This window comes from Talpa occidentalis, unplaced genomic scaffold (genome assembly GCF_014898055.3).
Source record: "Talpa occidentalis isolate TD23 unplaced genomic scaffold, MPIMG_talOcc4v2.1 talOcc4.7, whole genome shotgun sequence".
Lineage (NCBI taxonomy): Eukaryota > Metazoa > Chordata > Mammalia > Eulipotyphla > Talpidae > Talpa > Talpa occidentalis.
Genome location: NW_023605083.1, coordinates 114995178 through 115018050, shown reverse-complemented (window position 1 = coordinate 115018050; position 22873 = coordinate 114995178). Strand labels below are relative to the sequence as shown.

At 46.8% G+C, this 22873-nt stretch overlaps 2 protein-coding genes across 2 annotated transcripts in view; one reads left to right on the top strand and one right to left on the bottom strand.

Annotated features, from left to right (window-relative positions):
• Window positions 1-6920, top strand: part of ABCC3 (ATP binding cassette subfamily C member 3) — a 41804-nt gene extending 34884 nt beyond the window's left edge. The window contains exons 29-31 of the mRNA XM_037494271.2: window positions 954-1120; window positions 3515-3709; window positions 6460-6920. Of these exons, the coding sequence (XP_037350168.1) occupies window positions 954-1120; window positions 3515-3709; window positions 6460-6568 (471 nt within the window). The 3' untranslated portion in view covers window positions 6569-6920. The remainder of the gene's footprint in view (window positions 1-953; window positions 1121-3514; window positions 3710-6459) is intronic.
• A 1617-nt stretch (window positions 6921-8537) lies between these two features.
• On the bottom strand, window positions 8538-18982 carry ANKRD40 (ankyrin repeat domain 40). The gene is made up of 5 exons (XM_037493557.2): window positions 18807-18982; window positions 14975-15123; window positions 14129-14611; window positions 11897-12078; window positions 8538-10910 (listed from the first exon to the last, which is right to left on the bottom strand). The coding sequence occupies exons 1-5, from the start codon at window positions 18938-18940 to the stop codon at window positions 10764-10766; spliced, it is 1095 nt and encodes a 364-aa protein (XP_037349454.1). The 5' UTR covers window positions 18941-18982; the 3' UTR covers window positions 8538-10763.
• Window positions 18983-22873: the final 3891 nt, after the last annotated feature.

Below are 22873 nucleotides of genomic sequence, written 5' to 3'. Positions count from 1 at the left end.
CCCTCCTCCAGTGGCCGGGGAGCAGCCGGGGATCGAACCGGCGCCACAGAGGCTGCGGGCAGCTTCGCAACCCAGTGCTCAACCGCTGCGCCACCGGGGAGGCCCCTGGGGTTTGAATTTCTATTGGTGTGTCCGCACTTGAGGTTGTCCCCTCCTCCTCTGCGATCTCAGTCACCTGACAGCCTTGGAACTAAGGCCAGGGTTGTTGATAAGCCTCTAGCCTCGGCTCTGTCCGAAGTGAGTCTCAGAAAGAAGTTTCTTTCTTCCTTGAACTTTAGGGTCTGAGACCAACTTAACCATTGCATTTCACCTCAGTATTGGCCAGTCACCCTCCGGTGTGGGGAGGCAGGCCCTGCTCCTGTTCTGGACCTTCAGATGAGGAGACTGACATGATGCCGGCCGCCCTGAGGAGGCAGACGTCCTGCTCCTGTTCTGCCGCTTGAAGTCCAGGACTGTGTGGGGCCTCTGTCTGGGCAGGCTGGAGACTAGGACAGCAGGAGCCCAACTACAGAGGGGCTACCCAGGCATGAGTCTGGAAGGGTCAGATATACCAGGCCCAGTCAGATACTTCCCTCCTCTCCTTGGGCCAAGAAACAGGGCCAGGACCACAGGACCCCTCCAAGTGTCCCCATCCCTGGCCTTCCATGTAGTCTCCTTTTTTCACAGCCTTGGTTGTGATTTCACTTTTTCTGGCTTCGCTGGGGTATTTTTTTCTGCCGACTCAACACTCTGGAGTCAGATTAGAGGCTCCAGTTTCCGCTTTGGCAGAGGACTTCATGATTGGCAGGGCTGAGGTTTATCACTTCCCTACAGACACTTTCCTATTTCCTTGGCCGCTGCCTCGCTCCGGAGGGCCGGGACACAGTGGGAAACCCGCCACCTCAGTCCCTCTCCTTTACCCCCAAGCCTGCGGCCTGTGGCTCCCTCCCTCTGAGTCCTCATTGTGTTCCCAGGACCCCATCCTGTTCTCGGGGACCCTGCGCATGAATCTGGACCCCTTCGGCAAATATTCTGAGGAGGACATATGGTGGGCCTTGGAGCTGTCCCACCTGCATGCTTTTGTGAGCTCCCAACCGGCAGGCCTGGGCTTCCAGTGCTCCGAGGGTGGCGAGAATCTCAGGTAACAGCTGGGAGTGCGCATGTCAGAAACGGTGTCCCGTGGGGGTAGAGGACGCAGAGTCCAGCCAGTGCCCCCTGCCCTCTGTGCCCCCATCTCAGCCTGGGGGCACTTGTTTTGCATCAACTGTATCCCTGTGGGTGCTGTCCTACTCCTTGGACAAGCTGTAGAGCCGGTCCACAGTCCCACCTTGCAGATGAGGCAGGCCAAGGTCACATAGCTAGGAGAAGACAGGCCTGGGATTTGAACCCAGTCTGGGAGATTCCAAAGCCCTGTGTGTGGCCTGGGGAGGGCAGTGTGGACTGACTCTAGGAGGAGGATGAGAGGAGGCCTACAGTGCTTTGGTAAAGTCAGGTATTTTCCAGGATGGATACAGTCTCATCTGCAGATGAGGAGTGGGCAGGGCGAGCTCTCAGGCCCTGCTTTGCCTTCTCATAACCTAGATTTTATATCCTCAGCCACTGTGTGGGGGAGGGCAGTTGACCCCTCACTGAGTGTAAAGGCCTGTTCAGGCGGCATGTGTGTGACATGAGCAAGTAGCTGTCCTGCCCGTGCTTCCTTTTCCCTCACACATAAATGGGGATAGTAACGGCCCCACATCTCATAGACATGCCCTACAAAGACATGCGGGGTGCCACACACGTGTAATTTGTTTCTGGCAGCCACATTCTAAAAAAGGAAAAAGAAACTGGTGAAATAAATGTTAGTCGTGGATTTTATTTAACCTAGTCTATCCAAAACATTATCACTTCAACACATAATTGATATACGTTTTTAGTGGGGGGACATTTTGCATTTTTTTACACTGTTTAAAATCCCAAACATATTTTTGCACTTACAACAGACTGGCTATAGGGTCAGCCTGGCAGTGGTTCCAGCGCTCCGCAGCCACGTGTGGCGGGGGCTGCCAGCAGATAGAGCAGTCTTAGGGCGCTTGTGATGAAATGGAAAACGCCTAGCCTGGGTATACTCCCAGGCAATTTGCTTACTCTTGGTCTTATTTATTATAATTATTAATAATTATTTAAAAAATATTTTTATTATACTTAGTCCATATTCATGGATTCTCTCCAGACCTCAAAAACGAAGATGAAACACTACATTTTCTCAGCACTTAATCGTGTTCAAAGCACTTTGGCCTCCACTATCTCATTTAATTTTACTACAGTGCTGTGGGCCAAAAATGAAGTTCCCTGGTATGAAATTATTTGCCTAAAGCCTCTCAGCTAGCAAGGCGCAGGGCTGGGCAGGGACTCAGCATAATAGTTGGGTTTCTGGGGGTTTTTTTGCCCCAAACCTTTCCTCGTTGCATTGCAGCCATTGGTGGGGCTGCCCAGCCTCCCCCTGCAGACTAAAGACTAAATATGTGTTTCAACTGGATTCCATCTGCACAACCATATTAGGGTGGCTGGTGGACCAGCCTGGGCTCCCAGCCCGGCGCCCATACCTGGTTTGGGTCTCCTCTAGCCCTGCTGGCCGCCATACCTTCCCCCGCGCATCCATCCTTCTTCCATACGCCAGCACCTGACACGGAAACTGGCTCTGCGCCTGCCTCCCTGAGCTGTAGGTGCTTTTAGTATAACCTGTATCTGTGCCAGTCCCACCATAAATCAGACCTGAGTCCTATCTGACCGTTCATTCCATTGCCAAAACCTTCATTAGTTTCGGGAATGGGCCAAGGAGAAATCCTGGCTTTCACTTGGACTGTGGTGACTCACCCCTTTGGGAAGGGCTGAGGTATTTGTCCTTGGGTGTGGGGATGCTGCAGCCTCTGTGGCTGGGAACACAGCCCGCTTTGTTCCCTGGCTCTGGCTTCCAAGGGGAGAGGTTGAAGATATGCATTCTGCCCCCTTTCCACCTCCCAGTGACCAGCTATGAGGAGGTCCTACCTCCTCCCCTACCCTGTCCCTTCCTTACTCCCACAACAGAGCACTGTCCTATACCCCCATGGGGGCAGGAAGTGACTGTCTCCTGTGTGACATTAGGTTCAGCAATGGCATGGTGTGTACAAATATCCAGGGAGTTATTTAAATGTTTTCTTACTAAAGTATAAATGACTGATAGAGTGAAGCGTAGAAACATTATGGCCCAAGTTGAGGATAAGGATGGGAAAGAAAGCACGGAAAGAGGCTGGTGGTGCTCGAGACAGACTGGGGCTTTTCTAGTTTTGAGCACAGGCTCTACCCACAAGGCCAGTCATTGATCCTTCGGCGTCCAGACCTCAACTCTGTGTTCCAGGAGGACCGGGTTAAGGCAGAAATGAGAAGTTAGACAAAAAGCCAGTCCTGGGCCATTGAGGGGTGGAGACAGGAACATGGCAGGGAGTGAGGTCTAGAAGCAGATTGGTGGAGCAGGTGGGGGTGCCCAGGTACAGATGCCTGCCTTCCTTCTTCTCAGCATGGGTCAGCGGCAGCTGGTGTGCCTAGCCCGAGCCCTGCTCCGCAAGAGCCGCATCCTGGTTTTAGATGAGGCCACGGCTGCCATTGACCTGGAGACTGACAACCTCATCCAGGCCACCATCCGCACCCAGTTTGCGGACTGCACAGTGCTGACCATCGCACACCGTCTCCACACCATCATAGACTACACCAGGTGGGTGCTGCCAGCCAAGTCCTCCCTAGCACCTCCTAGCACTGCTCCTCAAGGGACGGGGGATGGGGCCTTGTACTCCAAATCCTGATGCTTTCCTGGAGAAGCAGTCCTTGGCCAGGAGACTAAGGAGTCAAAAGGAAAAACTGAGACCTGTTCCCTCACTGTCTGATGTGGAGGGTGGAGGCCTAAGTGGGAACTGGTGGAGCTGTCTGGGTCATTGGGAATGGACAGGCCAATTAAGGTTTTCTGGACATGAGAGCTTATAGGATTTCTGGAGCCTGGGGGTGCAGAGCAGGGTTCCCCAAGTTATGAATCAGGGGCAAAACAGTGGGGGTACCTGGGCATGGAGAGCCCAGTGACATTTTTTAAGACACAGGACATTTTGTGGTCGTCAATTGTGTGGGGAAGGGACACACCCGGGTGCCCTGGCAGTGTGAATTGCACATGGGCCGCCTCCCTCCAGCCTTCATGTGCACCACTGAGTGTGCAGACTGACAAGCGGCTGGGGGCAGTGCAGGAGGCTTGGGCCCCAGTCTTGGGGTGTTGGACCCTGCAGCACCACGAGGGGCAGCTGGCTAATGGTGGGAGAACAGAGGCCGACTTCCTGGCCCAGGTCTGCTGCTGAAGCTGTGTGACCTTGGCAGTTCATAAAACCTCTGTCAGCCTCTTTCACCAAGAATGGTTATTGGAAGGAGGCAGTACAGAAGCATTTAAAGTGGAGGCAATCCTAGGAAATGGTCCTCTCCTCCGGCGCCACTCACAGTAACTCCCTAGCACCTGCTCTTCCAGGGATGGGGGACGGGGCCTTGTCCTGTGAATCTTGATGCTTTCCTGGAGAAGCAGCTCCTTACCAGGAGAGCAAAGGTGCCGAGAGAAAGAGCTGTGACCTGGTCCCTCGCAGTCTGATGTGGAGGGTGGTGCCTGAGGACTGGGGAGGAGCTGGTACTGGCCTGGCTAGCAGGCCCCCTTGAAGACAAGGGAGCTAAGAGGAAGGCAGAAAGCTACAACGGGTCTGTGTCGAGGAGTGGTAGGTGGGCAGCAGCCTCTGATCTCCACATAAATGCAATAGGGGGCAGGGGAGTGGGGAAGGTGCCGTAGATAGGGCAGTGGGGCTGGCAGGCCTTGTCTCTCTCTCAGTGTGCCCACCTAGCTGCCAGGGGCTTGGGGACAGGCGGAGAATGCACAGTGCTGTTGTCTGCTCCACCCCTAGGCCATCTGCCCATCCCGCTGCCACCCAGGCCCCACTGGGAAATGGAAGGGTGCGCAAAAAGTGCTGTTCCCTGGGCCAAGGCAAGAACAGGGCTGGGCTGAGAGACTCTGTCCTCAGGGCTAACTGAAAATGGTTTTCCCAGCAGTCCTCAGGGTGGGAGTCCAGTAACCTACCTGGGCTTGGGGAATTTGTTCATTCTAGTGGGGCAGGTAGAAATTAATCAAACGTTCATGCTACTGAACATATAATTAGAGCCTGCAGGAAGGAGACAGGGGCCCTGGGGTAGGCCAGAGGAAGTAGAGACAGGAACATGGCAGGGAGTAAGGTCTAGAAGCAGATTGGGGGAGCAAGAGGGGTGCCCAGGTGCATATGCCTGCCTTCCTTCTTCTCAGCATGGGTCAGCGGCAGCTGGTGTGCCTGATCCAAGCCCTGCTCTGTAAGAGCCACATCCTGCTTTTAGATGAGGCCACGGCTGAGGCCTCTTCTTTAGATGAGGTCTCTCCGTTCTCTGTTAAGGAGAGGCAGTGCCAGCCAGACCCTAAAAGATGAATAAGAGTGGAGGTTAGGAAAGAGGAGCTAGAATAGGGAGGAAACTGAAATTTTCAGGCAAAGGATGTAACACACACAGAGTGCCTGAGGTAGGGGACACAGCAGGCTGCAGTGCAAAGTAGAACCAAGATGAGGGGGGCAGCAGCACAGGCCCCTCTCTGCTACATACTGAGGACCATGGTAAGATTCAGTTCTTACTCCAAAAGCAAAGAGAAGCCACTGGAGGGGGGGGCAGTCTCCTGGGTGCTACTTTGGGCAGTGGCCAGGCAGGGATATCCACACACACATACACACACCTTCCCAGCATTCATTTCTGGGAGCCCGGAGTGTGGTCCACATCCTGTCGAGGGGCATCTTCCTGGGAGATGCCCTTTTGCTGCTGCCTTACCCTAGGAGTCATCCTGTTGGCCCTGGGCCTGGTGTACCCTGTGTTTGGTTGGTGGATTTTAATCCTGGGCAGGCCTGATTGTGTGTGTGTGTGTGGTGTGTGTGTGTGTGTGTGTGTGTGTGTGTGTGTGTATTGGGGAGATCCACCTAGCAGCAGCAGCCAGACTTGCAGCCAAAGTCCCAGATTCCAGTATCAGGCCTCACTGCAGCCTGCTTTCCTGCCGGGTGCCTTTGTGAATTGGCATAAAGCAGATGGAAGCTCGCAGGGCCCAGCACACCGGCCCGTGGCTCCCTACACACAGTCCTGTGACCCTGGCGAGGGGAAGGGCTCATTAGGGAAGGTTTTCGGAGCCCCGACTAGGAGAGATGAATAGGTCCTTGTGTTTGATCCCAGAAAGCGCCTCTTTTGCCAGGACAGCAAAGGGAGCAGCTAAAATAGCCAGCCTTGCAAGTGTGCACATTGGCGTCGCAGCTGTGTTGGGTGGTTTGACTGAAGTGGGAGGGTTGGCATGTCACTGCAGGGCCTGAGCAGTACCCAGAAAGGGTTTGCCATGAGGCCAAATCTGGGCTGATGCAGACTTGACTGCTCCTTTCTTCTGACTAGGATCCTGGTCCTGGACAAAGGGACAGTAGCTGAATTTGATTCTCCAACCAACCTCATTGCTGCCAGAGGCATCTTCTACGGGATGGCCAGAGATGCTGGACTTGCCTAAGATGTGTTTGTGAGATTCCTCCTGATCAGTCCTGGCTCTCATCAGAAAGGGACAGGACACCAAATTTATCAAATGTGCTGGAGGCATTGGTTAGATGTCACCCCTATAAAGCTTTTCACAGGATAACAGTGCTTTGGATGAGGATATGAGGCCAAACAGGTGAACTACACGGTCAAGGTCACAGCCAGCTGGAAGCAGAGCCTCAACTAGCCTCAGATTCCTGCTCCCTAATCTAGTGTTATTTCCACACTGTTTTGTTTCAATCATTTCATGGAATGACCTCCCTACCCCCCATGATTGCTCATATTTTCTACTCCGAAGTGCCTTTTTTAAAAAAAAAATAAAGCTTTTTCCTCCTAAAACAAGATTGCTGGGTCAGACTGTCCCTAAGAACTGAGTCCTGTGGTCTGGGGTGCTGAACCCTGTAAAAATGGAGCACTGATGAAATAAAGCTATTTGGTCAACAATATATATACCCCGAAGTAGCCTTCCTCTGCCTGTTCATCAGGTGTGGAGAGTAGGACCTTTGGGAGCGGGAAGGAGGAAGGAGAGGCAGGGAGGAAGGGGGAGAGGCAGACAGGGCTTTTATACCTCTACATGACTGGAATTATCTGAAAACTTCAGACCCAAGAGCTTTTGGCTGAAAATATTGTCTCTACAGCCAAAATTCACTGGGTAATTGCCAATAGCTCCTATGCTGCTGTGCAGATACTGTAAAAAGGTGAGAAATCAAGCCCCTGAAATCTGACCCAGTGCCTCTTGGGAGAGCTGCTGTGAACACCTCCTTGTTTTTGTCATCCCGCAGACCTCTAAACCGGTTTCTCTCAGGGCTGAGGAAGTAAGTGCGCAGTGCTTTATTTCCTTGCTCTTCTGGACGTCTGCTCCAGACTGGTCCCCATAACCAGTGAGGCCTCGGAGTCATTCATCTCCCTCAGGCGAGCCCAAGCAGAATCTGAGGGCACACAGCAGCCCCGAGGCTGCCCCCTGCGATGACAGTTCAGGCTGGTAAGCAAAATGAGGGGGTGAATTAAATTTGCTCTCTTGAGCAAGACTATTGTAAGTTTCTTTTCTGCGGGTCAGAGTTCCCTGGCACAAGGGCTTGTATTTGAAATGGATCCCTTCTCTGTGTTGCCTTACTACTTTTTCTGGTCTCCTCTGACTCTCATTTACATCTTTATCCTTGGTATGATGTGAGCTGTTGTGGGTGATATTTTTTTCCCACCCTAAGTAGTTTGCACCCTAGGTGGCTACTTGGATCTTGTTTTTCTGTGCCTGTGTCGCAGGACCATTTGTTAAAGGTTAATCACATTTTTTCGGCAGGCTGCTTCTGCTCAGGACATTTATGAGCATGTGGAAGAAGACCTCCATCCTAGTGATAAAGCAAGAATGAAAGCACAAATGCCCAAATTATTCTGCCTCTCCTTGGTGCTAAGAAAAGGTCTCTGCTGTGATCCTTGATTTATTAAGCCAATTTGGCATGACGTCTGCTTTGTGAGGCTCTCCCTGCCCTAAAGCAGCAGAATGCTGATAGATTCATTTGGCATTGTTCAAAGCTAAAGATGTGAAGGTGTAAGTTTGTATTTCCTCTCCTGTCATGAGTTTGCTTCTGAACTCATTCAGGCCCTGACAGGTGCTGACAGCCCCAAGGAGAGGCTCAGTTGTTTCAAGCGAATAGGATAATCAGAAAGTGTGGTTAATAACGGATGACCTCCATCGAGCTGGCTCAGCGACACCGGGGAAATGAAGCTGGCTATTGTGAACTGAGAGGAAACACACCACACAAAACATCTGTCCCCAGGCTCATGTCAGGCATGAACACTGTAGAAACAGCAGGATGGAGGAGGCTCAGGTGGACAATGATCCCTTCTTTTCTTCCTCCAGTGTGTCTTAGTCCTGGGATGGTCCAACAACTTGAATCCCTGTGATTAGAAGTCTAGTGCTACTTAAGAGGTCATAATTAAAGAATATGGGCTCAGTCAGTTATTATTTAATTTTAATAATACCTGTTATGTCTGAACAGTCAGCAATGCACAAAAGAAAAAAAAACTTCAGGGAATGTTTACACACAGTATGAACACATGCTTTAAATATGCAGTAGAGGAGGGGTGAGTTCACAGTTAACAAAGCTAAAAAAAAACCTTGTTATAAATTACACAAAGCATATAAAAATATTTCTCTGAATGCATAGATTAAGACTTTAAACTCACCTACCAGCAACTGTGCAGTCTTACCTCACTGCCATGCACAGGAGTCACTTGAGCACAGCGGACTTCACAGGGGAGGGACCAATATGGGGTCCACCTCTCTCCTGAGAGGCCAAGCCCCTGCTGGCCTGTTTCTAAGACAGAGAAATACCCTGGTGCTATCTCTCTGTAGGCCACACCCATCCAGGGATATCTGTTGTTCCAGGAAATTTCTAATTGATCTGGAAGGCTGAAAGAATTTAACCCTAGTGATTCAGGCAGGAATTAATACTGAATTTACCTATCCCGGGATAGAACCACCCCTAATTGTATCAGTAAACTTTAACTTTCAAAGCAAAGCAAAAAAAAAAAAAGTTAGTATGTCTAGATAAACTAACTTCTGATTGATTGAAATACAAGGTTTCTTCTTAAAGCACTCAGAGAAAGGGGGTAATCAGTAACCTCTCCTCTGCTCTGCAAACACTGTACAAGGATAAGTCACCATCAGTAACTGGTGCAATACAATTAAGTCACTGATCAGAGTCACTCCATGAAATTGGCCTTGAAAACACCTCAACCTCAGCTCAACATTTAGGCAACAGCAGGAGGCCATTATCTTAGCACAACACTCTCTCCACTGACATCTTCTACATGTTCCAATAAAATTAACACAGTTAGGAAGTTAAGTTTCTTTGGAAACTATAGGCACTATGGGGAAAAAGCTTCTTAAGACAGCAGGGATGCTCTTCAACAGCTGGCTTCGAGCCCCTGCTCTCCTGTTTGTCTAAGTGTGCTCGTTCTTATTACTGAAGTGAAACTGTTTGTTTCAACAAGACAGTGCTTTTTCTTTTAACAGCAATGACACTGAAGGAAAAGAATCCTTGAATGTATTTAAAAAAAAAAAACAAAAAACCAAACTCTTATGCCATGCTCGAGTTTGATCAGGTCTTTGTTCCAGAACAAAGCCTGACAAGACTCACAACTGACTTTCTTAGGTAGGCTAGTGGTGGGGCGGGGAGGTCCTTAGGATCAAACAATTTGCTTATAAGAGTTGTGTAAAAACCCTAATAATTTCAAAATAACCTTTATCTTTGATACAAAAATAAAGATGCTAACTCCTTTAGCTGTTTCCCACAATAACCTTTAAAATAGGAACAGATTCTCAAAAATTACTTTCATTTCTAGTGGAAAATGCAAGTGGAAAACAGAGACCGGCAACGTTTGTGCTCTTCTCATTTGACACAATGAACATGTGGCTGACAGGAATCACTTCAGCTAAAAAAGTGCTAGCTCGTTTACAAAGCATCAGAGAGCCCTCTAGTGACCATGAAGGGGAGCCAAGGCAGAGATGACAGTCTGGGCAGGGCAGACTAGAGACAGAGAAGCAGTCATGAGTGTTCACAGAGGAGAGGCGGGGAGGGGAAGCTCTTTTGGTTAACAGCATATATACAATTAGGTAACTGTATTCTTAAATACTTTTAACCTGAGTTAACATTTATAAATATGTTATATGAAACTGCACAGCCACAAGTCACACTAAAATCCATTTGTCTAGTACCTGTGCTTCCCCCAGTTTTCCTCTCTAGTCAGTTCACATTTCAGGAGAGATGTGAGCATGCAACACTGAGAAAAGCGCACCCCGGCCCTTCAGGTGCACTGTCAACAGGAGTGGCCAGAAATAGGCTCCGCTCTCTCTCAGCTTCTGCTTAGACAACGCTCTTACATTCTGCACATAAAACACACTGGATAGAGAGCCGCCAGCTCTACCTCTCCAGACCACTTCTCAGCTGTTCACAGCTTCAAGCAATAGGTTTATTGTGCACCAAGAGGCTTGGAAGAGTGGCACCGCTGCCCGGGGGTCAGGGCTTCCCGCCTGGGCAGAACGATGTTAGTGTGTCTGTGCAGTGGCACCGAGGCCCTCCCGGCATCCAAGGCATTTAGATCAATGGCTTGTCCTTGGCCCAGGGGTGACACACACTGTCACCATGCTCAGAGATGAAAGTCCCGCTGCATTAGTAAGTCAGTTTTGAAGCTCTCCTGTTGTAGCAAGGCCTTTCAGTCAGTGTGGATGCAGCATTTCTGAACAGAAAATTGTTTTCACTGATCATCAAAACCAATTCCAGCTCTTGGAAATCTTGAAGTCGAGCAACATCTTTGTCCTAAAACAAAAATAGGTTAAACAGATTAAGAGAAGTCACTTGTCTCTCTCTGTTTACTGTGCTGGGCTGACAACAGTATCTTGGTTCATTTTAAAGCCTAGAAGCAAAAATTCCTGTGGCAGGCTGTCAGTGACGGTGTGGGGAAGTCCCCAGGCACATGCCCTGAGTGGGAATGGTAGAGGCACTTAGTAGAGCTGCAGGCTGGCACACTTTGAAGGAGAGGCAATGCAGAGATCAGCTTTCCTCAGGTGCCCTGAGAAGCCAGAAACCTGATGTTCAAGGATCTCAGAGGTGTTGGGAGGATAACACATGTATCGCTGTGGGTCTGCCCCGTGATGTAACCTGGTTCTTATGTTATAATAACACCAGCATGGAGATAATACTTATAGATCACTACAGGAACAACTGAAAATAGGTGCAAGTGAGTGGCAATTCAGAAAATTCTCTCTGGTATTTTATAACTTTCAAAAATGCCAAAGTCTCGGGGCCTCCCCCATGGCACAGCGGTTGAGCGCTGGGTTGCGAAGCTGCCCACAGCCTCTGCAGCACCGGTTCAATCTCTGGCTGCTCCCCGGCCACTGGAGGAGGGTCCCGCATGGCGCGCAGACCTCTCCTGCCGCCCACTGCTCCCCTCAGCAGTGTGCTTCGGTCCTTCTGCCTGTTCTGCTCCCCGCTCTGGCTCTGGTAAATTCTCTCACCCTCCCGCGCTTCTGACTGTTCCCAGTGCTTGTATAAATAAATAAAAATAAAAAATAAATAAAAATTAAAAAAAAACAAAAACAAAAACAAACAAACAAAAAAAATGCCAAAGTCTCTATGGGCTCAGCAAAGGGAAAGAAAGGTCAGTGGAAGACCATACTTTTTTTTGTTCCTTTCTATTCTATTTCATTTCTTCAACTATGACTCATATAACCAAAAAAGAAGTTGGGTAAGTTTCCGAATGCAAAAAGCAACCCAAGAACTCACATTTTACAGACTTTTCTTACCTTTCTTACTAGAGTATTGGGTAACTTTCTGATCTTCTCCACTTGATCTGGATTAACACCCAGCTCACAGCAACTCACTCTGAGCAATTCTTGGTAGGTAAGTTCCTGTCGGTCCAGTTCAATTTCAATAAAATCATTTTCTCGAAGAGATGGGTTCTGAATCCTTACCTTGAGTACCAGTTCTAGAAAACAAGGGGGGAAAATGTTAATGATGGGCCTCCCTGGTGGCGCAAGGGGTTAAGATGCAACCTATGGGGCTGTCCGCAGCCACTGCAGCACGAGTTCAATGAGTTCAATCCCCAGCCAGGGAGCAACCCACGTGGCGCAGCAGACCTCTCCTGACTCGCCGGCTGCTCCCCTCAGCAGTGTATTTCCATCAATCTGCCTGTTCTGTTCCCCACTCTGTCTCTGGTGAATCCTCTCACCCCCACACCTCTGGCCTGTATCCCAGTTCTTGTATGCATAAATAAATAAATCTTAAAAAAAAAAAGTTAATGAACAATTCTGACATAGTCAGCCTATGTAATCTGAAATCTCTTCCAGAAGATGATGATTACACTTAATCATGCACTGTGCCAAAGGCCCGCATTACCCGAAGAGTAAGCTGGCACTACAGGTGGGGTTCGTGCAGGCCCAATTGTGGTTATGCAGGTGCAGTTTCCTGCACTGCTTCACTGCATCTGAGACTGTGGTTCACAAAGTCAAAGGAGGAGGATAATTTACTTCTCCTGCTGGAGCTAAGAATGAGTTTGAGTATCAAACTACACATAAGTAGGGGAAGGGCAAAGGAGGTGAAAAGAAGACACAAGCGAGGAGATACGGTACCAGTTACTATAGCATCACAACTTAAAGTCTAAAGATATTTATGAAACATGAAACCCCTTGCAATAAACACTACGAAAGAGCAAAGCCACTCATAAAAATTGAAGTGTAACTATAATTTGAATGTAGCACACCTTAGAGAGAGAGCCTTGGTTTGGGGGAGTAAAGAAACACTAATTACTTATTTATTTATTTATTGTGGGTCTGGAACCTAAATAGTTAGTCCCTAAATTCTGAGCCTGGCTGCCAAGAAGATGGCCCAAACACGAGTTTGGTGATTCTTTTTTACTCCTTATATATGAAGGCCTGTTAGCATCCCTGGGCCACTATTATCAGCACCTGCAGTAAGCAGCAGGTCCTCAGAATGTAAAGGAGTTACTTATATGGAAAAAGGAAAAGTAAGTCTAGATTGTTCCCTGAGACCTTGGGTGTTTTTTAATTATTTAATAGATAAAGATATAGAGAAAATAAATATACATGAACATATACTTGTGCTTATTCACATGCTTTTTTCTTTCTCTCCTTCCTGACTCTTTCTTCTGAGTGGGTCTAGAAGAAATGACACCCTGTAGCAATGAGCGCACCTAGCATGTCTATTCTGGTTTCTGAACACCATTCTTCACAAAAAAAGAACCAAGGTTCCTTAGAGAAATGGGTGATGTCAAGGCTGGTGGGGGAGAGTTACACCAGGAGCCTGGAACATCAGCTGCACACAAATGGAAGAACAAGGAGGCATCCAAGCCACACAAGGACTGCTGACAGGGGCTCCCTCAGGACTAATCTGGAATAATGTAAACATCAAAATAATGACTATAATGGAGAATAATCCAATGAATAAAATAAGAATCTATGAGTCCCTACCAAAATAAATAGAGAAGCGAAGACCTTCTTTATAGCAGAACACCAACTAATAGAGGAAGAATGATAGATGATATTCTAATAGCTGGTCCGGACTCTAAAAATAATGAGGTCCAAAAAGATAAAGACTGAGGAGATGAAAACATAATAACTAAATGGAATAGGTGGTCCTGGGCAGAGGGCATGGGAGAAAGGAGGGCAGTGCTGAGACAATTCACCAGATGCTAACTATGGACTATGGATTAGAGAACAGTATTATATTGAAGCGACATCTCCTAAATTTAATAATTGCATTGTAGTTACATGAGGGACTATCCTTGTTTTTATGAAATACACACAAGTTTATTTCAGGGAAAACGGGCAAAAGATAAGCAATTTGTGAATCTGAGTAAAAAGAAAAGTTTCTTATATTAGTGTTACAACTTTTCTTTAAGTTTGCAATTATACTCAAAATCAATCAGTCCATCCATCCCACCCCAATCCCCCAAAAGTGAAGCACTAGACTCTGGACACGTGTCCCGCTGCAGAGGCTGTCTGCTGACAGGAGGTTACCTTGCATATTAAATGGAAATGCTCCAGTGAAGAAAAATGGCTGGAATGCTGGCGCTGGTCCTGCATACGTCCCATGTTGAGGCTCCAGAGACACTGGTGGCTTGGACGGGACGGAAGAGAACAGTGAGCGATTCTGACTCACTGGTGGCTGACAAACAGGGCCTGGTTTTGTGCTTTCTGGTGTTCTGAGTATGGCAGGGGGGGCAGACACATCCCCATTCTGAACCAGGGCCAAAGAGGTGTGGTCCCGTGGAAAAGCCCCTAACAGGGGAGGTTCCCCAGGGGGGAGCAATGGAGGTGAGCCATCTACAGGGGGTGAGGCAGGGGGGGTGGAGGGGCCCCCATTCTGCAGCTGGGCTGAATCCTCTGCTGAGGGGGTGTAGATGAAAGGAAAGGCTGGGTTGGCCAAATAGTTGGGAACAAAGGGCAGTTCTGACTCCTTCTTCAGCTGGGGGAGGCTGTCATCATCGTCATCATCTTCCACTTAAAAAGAAGAAAACACAAAACATTTACATAGCCCTTTAAAAGCTTCCAGTAAAGAGCGTCCTGTGAAAGTCAGTGTTCTTTGGTATATGACAAATATTTTGGTTGGTGTTTACTGCGTCTTCAAGTCTGAAAAGAGTATTTCATCAGATTTACAATTATCATCTTTATTGTCTTAAATTTTACAGATTAAATGAATAAAACCTTATAATGCCTACCTGGCCAGAAACAGCAAAGAATTACCATCTTGGCACAGTCATACTACCTTTGTTTTTAGAAACAGACTGGTTGCTTGGCATCAAGTGCAGCCAATAAAGTCTCAAATGAGTTTGATAAAATCAAAAGTGGCCAACACAGACTTACCCCCCATAATCTTCCTGATTTCTCTCCGTGATGTTAGTTGGACTGGCATTTCTCCTTTCGTGGTAAGTATCTCTTTGTCTGCTCCTGATTTTAACAAGTAAGAGACCACTTGACCGTGGTTGCGTTTGCATGCCCAGTGTAAACAGGTCCTGTCCCAGAAAAAAGAAAATGAGTGATATAAAAAGAGGAGAGGTGGTTTGGAATTGCAAATTCGACATATTATTAGAAGATAAATATGTACGCCTGTTAGAGTTCAGCTAGAACCAGGAAACCAAGCAGGTAATCTCACCTTCACATTTCAGAAAGATAAAAATATGTAATGTGCTTAAATTTTATTTTTAAATTTCACTTCTGGCCCTTGGGAAGAGCTAATTTATCCCAGGAGCTTTCATTTCAATGGCTTCCAGAGGCTGTGACTGGCTAGATAACTCTAATGATATTGCTGTCACTCTCTGTCTTACTCATTAGATTGTACCAGGATCTGTAAAATGTATTTTCATATCACCACATTCCCTTTTTAGGGACTTTGGAAACTCACTTCATATGCATCAAATGTCACTTGAAGATTATATATTATCAGGCTAAAACCATTTCTGAGCCACTGCCACTAAAATTATTATTACCCGCATAGATATTCCTGTCTGAATATCAGTTGCTTGCTCTTTTCCTCTTTACTTTTCTTCCCTTCACAAAATAAAAGGATTTCCAAATTTCCATTTTTTAAAAAAGCTGGCTTCTCTAGTTCTCTCCAGAAGGCTACAAACATATCTCATTTTTTTAAATATAAGGCACCACATACATACTTTAATTCCTAAGGCACTTTAAAAATGTATATCAAGAACCAAAATTTTCAAGAACAAAATCTTCTAACATATTAGACTCATTTAAATAAAACTAATTATTTAATATTGTACACATAGGAAGATATTATGTATACTCTGAAGGGCTATTATTTTAACACTGCATAGAAATATAATTAGCATGCTGGCAAAAATTCCATTTAAACAGAAATAAGAGGATTCAGAGCTACTAAATATATCCCCAGTTGCCAAAGCTGAATGATATTATAGAGGGAAAATATATTTTTCCCGTTTTGAAATGTCCTCAATCACCAACTCTAGTTGATATAAATATCTTTAGGACTTAAAGTCAAATACAAACATGATAAAGAACAGAACATATGTTCAATAGTGAGGGTTAGGCAACTAACTTGGAGGTATAACTATCTAGAAAGTTCATTTGGTTCCAGGAAAAAGGTGATTTGCCCTGGACACTCTCCCATTTTTGACTTGCACGAGCAACCTTAACTATTGACTGGGAACCACTTCACTGATGTTTCAGTGGGACAGTCCACACGGTAATTAATTAGAATTAGATTATCCAGGTGCCACTTTGCAAAAAACAAGGGAAGAGTCTTGACTCTTTAGAAGCTTGACTTCTAAAATACAAGCTTCATGAAGACAAGGAAGTATCTGCTGGGACAAAGGGGTGCTTAATGAATACTTGCTGGACAAATGAACCAAGGACCAGGTAGACATTGCTCAGCATAGAAGATTCAATGCAATCTTGGTTCTGGGTAAACTGCAGCCAAGAGGGTGTTTGTGTGTGGATGTCGATGGCATATAGGCTTGAAAAGTGAATAATTAAAATGATAAGCAAGCACTCAAAAATGAATGGAGCATGATGTGAAAAATATGTTCCCTTTTGGAAATAAATTGCTCACTTGCTAGTAGTAAATCACCGGTTCATGACAAGCTTGAGAGTGAAGGAAGTGAGTCTGAGACTCTGGGACAAACCAACTAGTTAAAGCATCACCATTTAAAGCGACTCAGAGGAAGAGCTTGGGTTGGTAGGGGGCTGAGGGGAGACCAGAAATTCTATCTTAAATGTGGTGAATTTGAGGTGCCTATTAGATATCTTCCCCAGTTGTATCTGTAAGAAGCTTCATGAGAATATAATAACTGGGCCTCCCTGGTGGCCTAGAGGTTAAAGACAGCACTGTCAAGCTACTGCCAGCCACTGCAGCACAATAACTGGGCCTCCCTGGTGGCACAGGGGTTAATGACAGCATTGTGAAGTTACAGCCAGCCACTGCAGCTAGAGTTCGAGCCCAGTTAGCCAGGGAGCTACCCACATGGCTCAGCAGACCTCTCCTGTCTCGCTCGCTGCTCTCTTCAGCAGTGTACTTCAGTACATCTGCCTGTTCTCTCCCCACTCTCTCTGGTGAATCCTCTCACCTCCCGCACCTCTGGCCTACACCTATATATGCAAAAATATATAAAAATAAATCTTTAAGAAAATTACTGAGCACCTACTACATGGCTAAAACTGTGGTTAAGTAAGTAGAGTCTAGAGTTAGATGCTGGGTTCGTATCCCAGCTCCACTAGTTAGTGTTAAGTCTATGACCTTGGGGAAACTACTTACTCTTTCGGGGTCTCAGTTTTCTCCTCTGTAAAACAGACTAACACCAGATATGTGCCTGAGTAGTTGTGATCGCAGTAATATTAATACATGCAAAGCTTACAGAACCTGCTGGAAGCTACACAAAAAGCTCAATAGAGCTTTAAAAATATTAACTATAGAAATATACATAACATTTCATCTTGCTCACAACAACCTTCTGAGATGAGTGGGAAATGAAGTGATTTAGCTAGCGGGATAGCTAGGCAGTAGAATCTGCAGGCAAAAGCTCTCACTCTTCTACACAACACTGCCTCCCAGTGCCCAAGCAGTGAGCTGTAAATTGAGAACCATTGAACAGTGCTCAGAAAAGGTACACAGAACAGCAAGCTTATTTGCAAACTTTTCAACAAAACTAAAAAGCAGTATCAACTGTTTCCTGGTTTCTAAATAGTGGGCTATTTTCTTTAAGGTAAGCAGGTAAATAGATTTGTCAGAAACCTTGTTTCAGCCCTGGCTAGCACAGTAGTAGTTGTGTGATTTGGGGCACATTGTTCTCTAGGGGTGAACCCATTGCCAACGTCCTTTTCAGCTCCAAAATGTATGATTCCATTTTAAAAAACATTTGCAAACTCGTTTTAACTCTAAGCCAGCAAACAGACTAGTTAAGTGTTACCTGGGACCAAATGAAAATGTTTAGTCTAAATGCAACCAGGGCAGAACACCACATTTAGTAACAACACTAAACATTTGACTACCAGTGCACAGTAAAATGAGACCCCTTATTCAGCTGGGAAGGATTCTATTGCAGAATGGCATCTAAAGCCTTGGATCAAATTCTTTACCTGAATTTGTAAAAAAAAAAAAAAAAAAAAAAAAAACTAAACAATGTAGGATAAAGGAATGAGTCCACCCTCAACAGGCAGCCACAAAGCACTGAAGCAGAATAGTGATGCAAGTGATTTTTTTTTTTCCTGGTCTTGGGAAAAGAAGTCATACTAGTTCATAAGATTTATATTTGCTCAGTTGCTTATGCTTTTTGCTCTGCACATATGTATTCTTCAAAAGCACCTATAGCAAAATAACCCAACACTTGAACCAGGGTCAGCTCCATATTAGCCTCTGAGAACCACAGGCAGCCCCGTTCCTGGCCAAGTTAGCCAGAGGATGCAGGGTCCAAGGGCACGTCAGGGTTCAGGTGGCTGCTGCCTTGGGAGGACCAAGTGGGTCGAGATTTGAGCAGGAAGGGCTCCTGACCTCACAAGTCAGGGGCTGGGGCTGGCCTCTGGAGCGCACCACCTCGGAAGCCCCAGTCACCAGGCCGCACCTTAGCGGGCGTCGGGAGGGCAGTGCTAGGCCGAGGCCGCTGGTGACCGCCCCACGCCCCGGGGGGGCTGCTCTGACCCTAGGCCTCCCCCACTCCCCACTTACCAGCCGTTGACCTCATTTTGGGAGTTCACATCCACCCCGCTCTCCACCAGTTTCTGCACCTCCCGAATGTCCCCCAAGGCCGCGGCCTCCCGCAGCCTCTCCTGCTGCTCCTTCTGCTCTAGAAGGACGCTCATCTTTCCCCCGGCCCCAGGCCCCCGCCCAGGCCCACCAGTCCCGCCCGGGGCCTGTCAGCGCCGCCGTCGCCGCCTCGGCCCGCTCCCGGCCATCGGGAGAGCGCGGAGCCCGCCCGCCCCGCTCGCGCTGCCCGCGCCGCCGCCCGCGCCCGCCCCGGGCCGCTGCTCCCTCCCGCCGGCCGCCCGCCGCGCGCTCCCGGCCAGCAGGCCCGGCCTCCTCCCCCGCCGCGCCTCCCGGAGGCCGGCTCCGGGGGACCCTATTCAGAGTGACAACGCTGACCCAGATACTTTCCGTTCCTACCCTCGGCCCCGGCGCCGGGCTGGCTGTTTATGTAACCGCAGAACAACATTGTAGGCCGTGATTCATGGACTATTTTTAGACCTCCCCGCCCAGCAGCTTCTAGGGAGGAGGACAGACACATGGAAAGAGAAAAAAACGTATTTGTGAGCCAGAAAAGCCTTAGCCTCTGGCGCAGGCTGTTTACCAGGCATCAAAAATAATTGGTGTTCTACACCCCACCACCACCACCGCCCCGCGCGCGCCCCAGTTTGTTTGGCTCTTTTTCCTTATCTGAGACAGCACTTGCCCAGCAGGATGGGAAATGAGCTGAAAACGATCCTACTATTATACGAGCATTATTGCAGAGATAGATTACACTGTTCTTTCTTCTTTTGACAGTGCTTGGGACCATTTGGTTAGAAAATTTATTTCAATTGTTTTACATCTCACTTTCGACAGGGATTTCTAACTTGGCTTTCAAGAAAAATATTTACATTGTTCCTAAAGTCTATAAACTGTAATTTATTACTAGTTATAAATCAGACATAATTACTCTTCATAAAGGCCATGTAAAGCAAAAAAGAAAGAAAAGAGCACAAAGACGCTGAGGAGTTATCCTGGATCTGGGGCCAGGAACTCCAGGGAAAGTTGTTGTGTGTATATAAACAGCATTTTGCCCGACTCCTCTCTTAATCAATCTAATGAGGGTCAGAGCCTGGGTTGGCACTGTTTTGCTGCCCAGTGGGAGAAAAAGGACATATTGTTTTTGCAGAGCCCAGGTACCTGGGAGAGATGGAACCTCACACCTGGGGTCAGGAGAACTGAGGAAATAACCCCTGGATGGAAAGGAGGAAGGTCTGCACAAAGAGGACATGAAATAGGAAGGGACACATCTAGGCTTGGAGTTTTCATTTCCCTCTCTTGGGGCTGCCCAGAATCTGCCAGGCAAGCATTTTTCTTGGTACTGTTTAAGAGAAATCCAGGTCTGTTTATTATGATACTGTAATTCACACAGCACAGAGTGCACACCAGGTGGTGCTGAATATAAACTGACTACACACTTAAATTAACCCCCAAGGTAAATTGGAACTCTGCTTGAGATTACATTTTGATTTGTCTGCTAATTTAAATTTTAATTCTCAGATCCAACATGATACACCATCTGAAGCTGATGTGCCTGGCACTGGAATTGGACTCTTTAACACAATTTGAGTGATGGGAGTAAGTAGGGGACTCTTTTTGTAAAAAGCAGTTTTTTAAATTGGTGGTTACTGCATCCCAACATATTTGAGTTCTCATTATAAGAGTTTATTCATCATATCTCACTTCCTTAAATGGATTACAGCATGTACCTTATGATAATTCTTGAGTCATTAAATATTAATATCTTCTTAAACTCAACCTCTATCTCCGGCTCCAATCTTCTGCTTGCTGTAATTCACATAAAAACCAAAACTTTCTCCATAAATAAAACCTCCAACTCTGGGGCATCCCTGGTGGCATAAGGGGTTAAGACACACCCTATGAAGCTGTCCACCACCTCTGTAGCAGGAGTCTGATCTCCGGCTGGCCAGAGAGCAACCCACATGGAGCAGCAGACCTCTCCTGACTGGCCTGCTGCTCCCCTCAGCAGCAGTGTACTTTGGTCCATTTGCCTGTTCTGTTCACTACTCTGTCTCTGGTGATTCCTCTCACCCCCCACACCTCTGGCCTGTACCCCAGCTCTTATATGCATAAATAAATAAATCTTTTTTAAAAGAGAGATAGAGAGATGCTGGTCCTGATCTCTATATTAAAACAAAACAAAACAAAACCTCTAACTCTGGCCTTACCTGAATGCAACGTAAAGTAATTCTATTACTTTCATAGATCTAAACTTTGCTTGTTTCTAGGGAACTAGCTTACTCACTGGGTGTATTAAGCATACATTATTTGCCTGGCACTGTTGTAGTCACTAAAGATGCTGCTGCTGCAAAGGAATCAGAATCCCTAACTTCAAAGAACAGTTCAGCAGGGGAGATAAGGCAAACAACAGAATGTGATTAAATATTACAAGGGAAATAATATGGCATATGACTTAGTGGTTGTGATCATGGAGATTGAACCCAGACTGCATAGATGGTTTGTATCCCAGCTTTGCCACTCGTAAAATTTTGGAAGAGCTACTTAACCCTTCAATACCTCAAATTTTGCATCTACAAAATGGGGTTAATAATAATAGCACACTTACTGAACGGGATTGTTCTGTGTGAGTGGAATGAAATGAATACATGTAAAGCCTGGACGTCATAAACACTCAATGGACCTTAGTTATTGTTACCAGGTTATGTCAAGGAAGATCCCCTAATAGAAGGGGAGGGCACTGGTGGTCAGAAAACAAGCATAACACCAGGTTTTGGACTGGATAGATAGTGCTGCTGCCATTTACTGACATTTGGGACAATCTCAAAGAATGAAGAGATTTCAGGTATGGTAATGAATTTACTTTTGAATCGGCTGAAATTAATTTCCTGAGGACCTTTAATTACTACTACTATCAACATTTACTCATTGCCAGGCAGTACGTTGAGTGATGGATGTTAATTATTTCATTTAATCCTCATAACAACCCTGAAAGCTGGGACCATTATTTTCTAAAGTACAGAGACTGGAGCAAAGTACTTGCTCCAAACCATACATCTTAGTGAGTGATGGAGCAAGTCTTTAAACTCAAGCAGTTTGGCTCCAGAGGCTGTGATTTCTTTTAAGTGATGTCCAGTAAGCAGCTGTGTACATGAGTGTGGCATTTAAGATGTTTTGGGCTGGTGATTCAGGTTTAGCAATCATCAGCAAAAGGTGCTGGCTGAAGTCATGGGAATGGAGATGGGCTGAAGAGGGTGTTGAGTGCTGAGAGAAGACAACCAAAGTCAGAGCACTGAAGAACACGCAACATATTAATGATGAACAGAAGAGAAGAAATCCATAGAGGTGACTGAAGAGGAGCAGCTGGGATAATTGCAGGAAAAGCAAGCGAATGGGAGGGTTTGGGAGAAAAGAGAGTTCTCCACAGGATTGAATGCTACAGAAAGTGCAAGAAAGAAAGGACTGAAAAGTGTAGAATGAAATTAACCACAAGAGGATTGTTGGTGGCTTGGAGTGGGTAGTTGCAGTGGCACTGTGAACAGGCAACGAGATGACCATGGGTTTAGGCATGCACAGGAGTTACCGTCAATTCTATACTGGGCAAAAATCTGGGAATGCATGGATGAGTAAGAAATGACATCTGACCTAAAGGAGATTTCATGTTAAAGGTTAAAGAAAAAGACTGATATTTGCGATATCACATGACAAACTCATGGGTATATGCGAATGTCTAAGGTAAAATAGTGGCACAAAGAAGTAGGTGATCATTTGTGAGTGGCAGGTGGAGAATGAAGATCCAGGTTGGCTTTATAGAGCTGATGATGCTTGGATGGAGAACTAAAAGACAGGAAGGAGGGGCCTCCCTGGTGGCGCAAGGGGTTAAGACTCAACCTGGATGAGCTGTCAGCCTCTGCAGCACAAGTTGGATCCCCAGCTGAGAGCTGACCCATATTGGCACAGCAGACCTCTCCCATCTCGCCTGCTGCTCCCCTCAGCAGTGTACTTCAGTCTATCTGCCTGTTCTGTTTCCC

Bases quoted from the DNA above. Each gene is read 5' to 3' on its own strand.
- ANKRD40 (XM_037493557.2), bottom strand. From the start codon at position 18,940: ATGAGCGTCCTTCTAGAGCAGAAGGAGCAGCAGGAGAGGCTGCGGGAG. The intron at 14,612-14,974 runs GTAAGTCTGTGT...CTTCTTTTTAAG, and splicing joins AATCAGGAAGATTATGGGGG to TGGAAGATGATGACGATGAT. The intron at 12,079-14,128 runs GTAACCTCCTGT...CTTGTTTTCTAG, and splicing joins ATTTCCATTTAATATGCAAG to AACTGGTACTCAAGGTAAGG.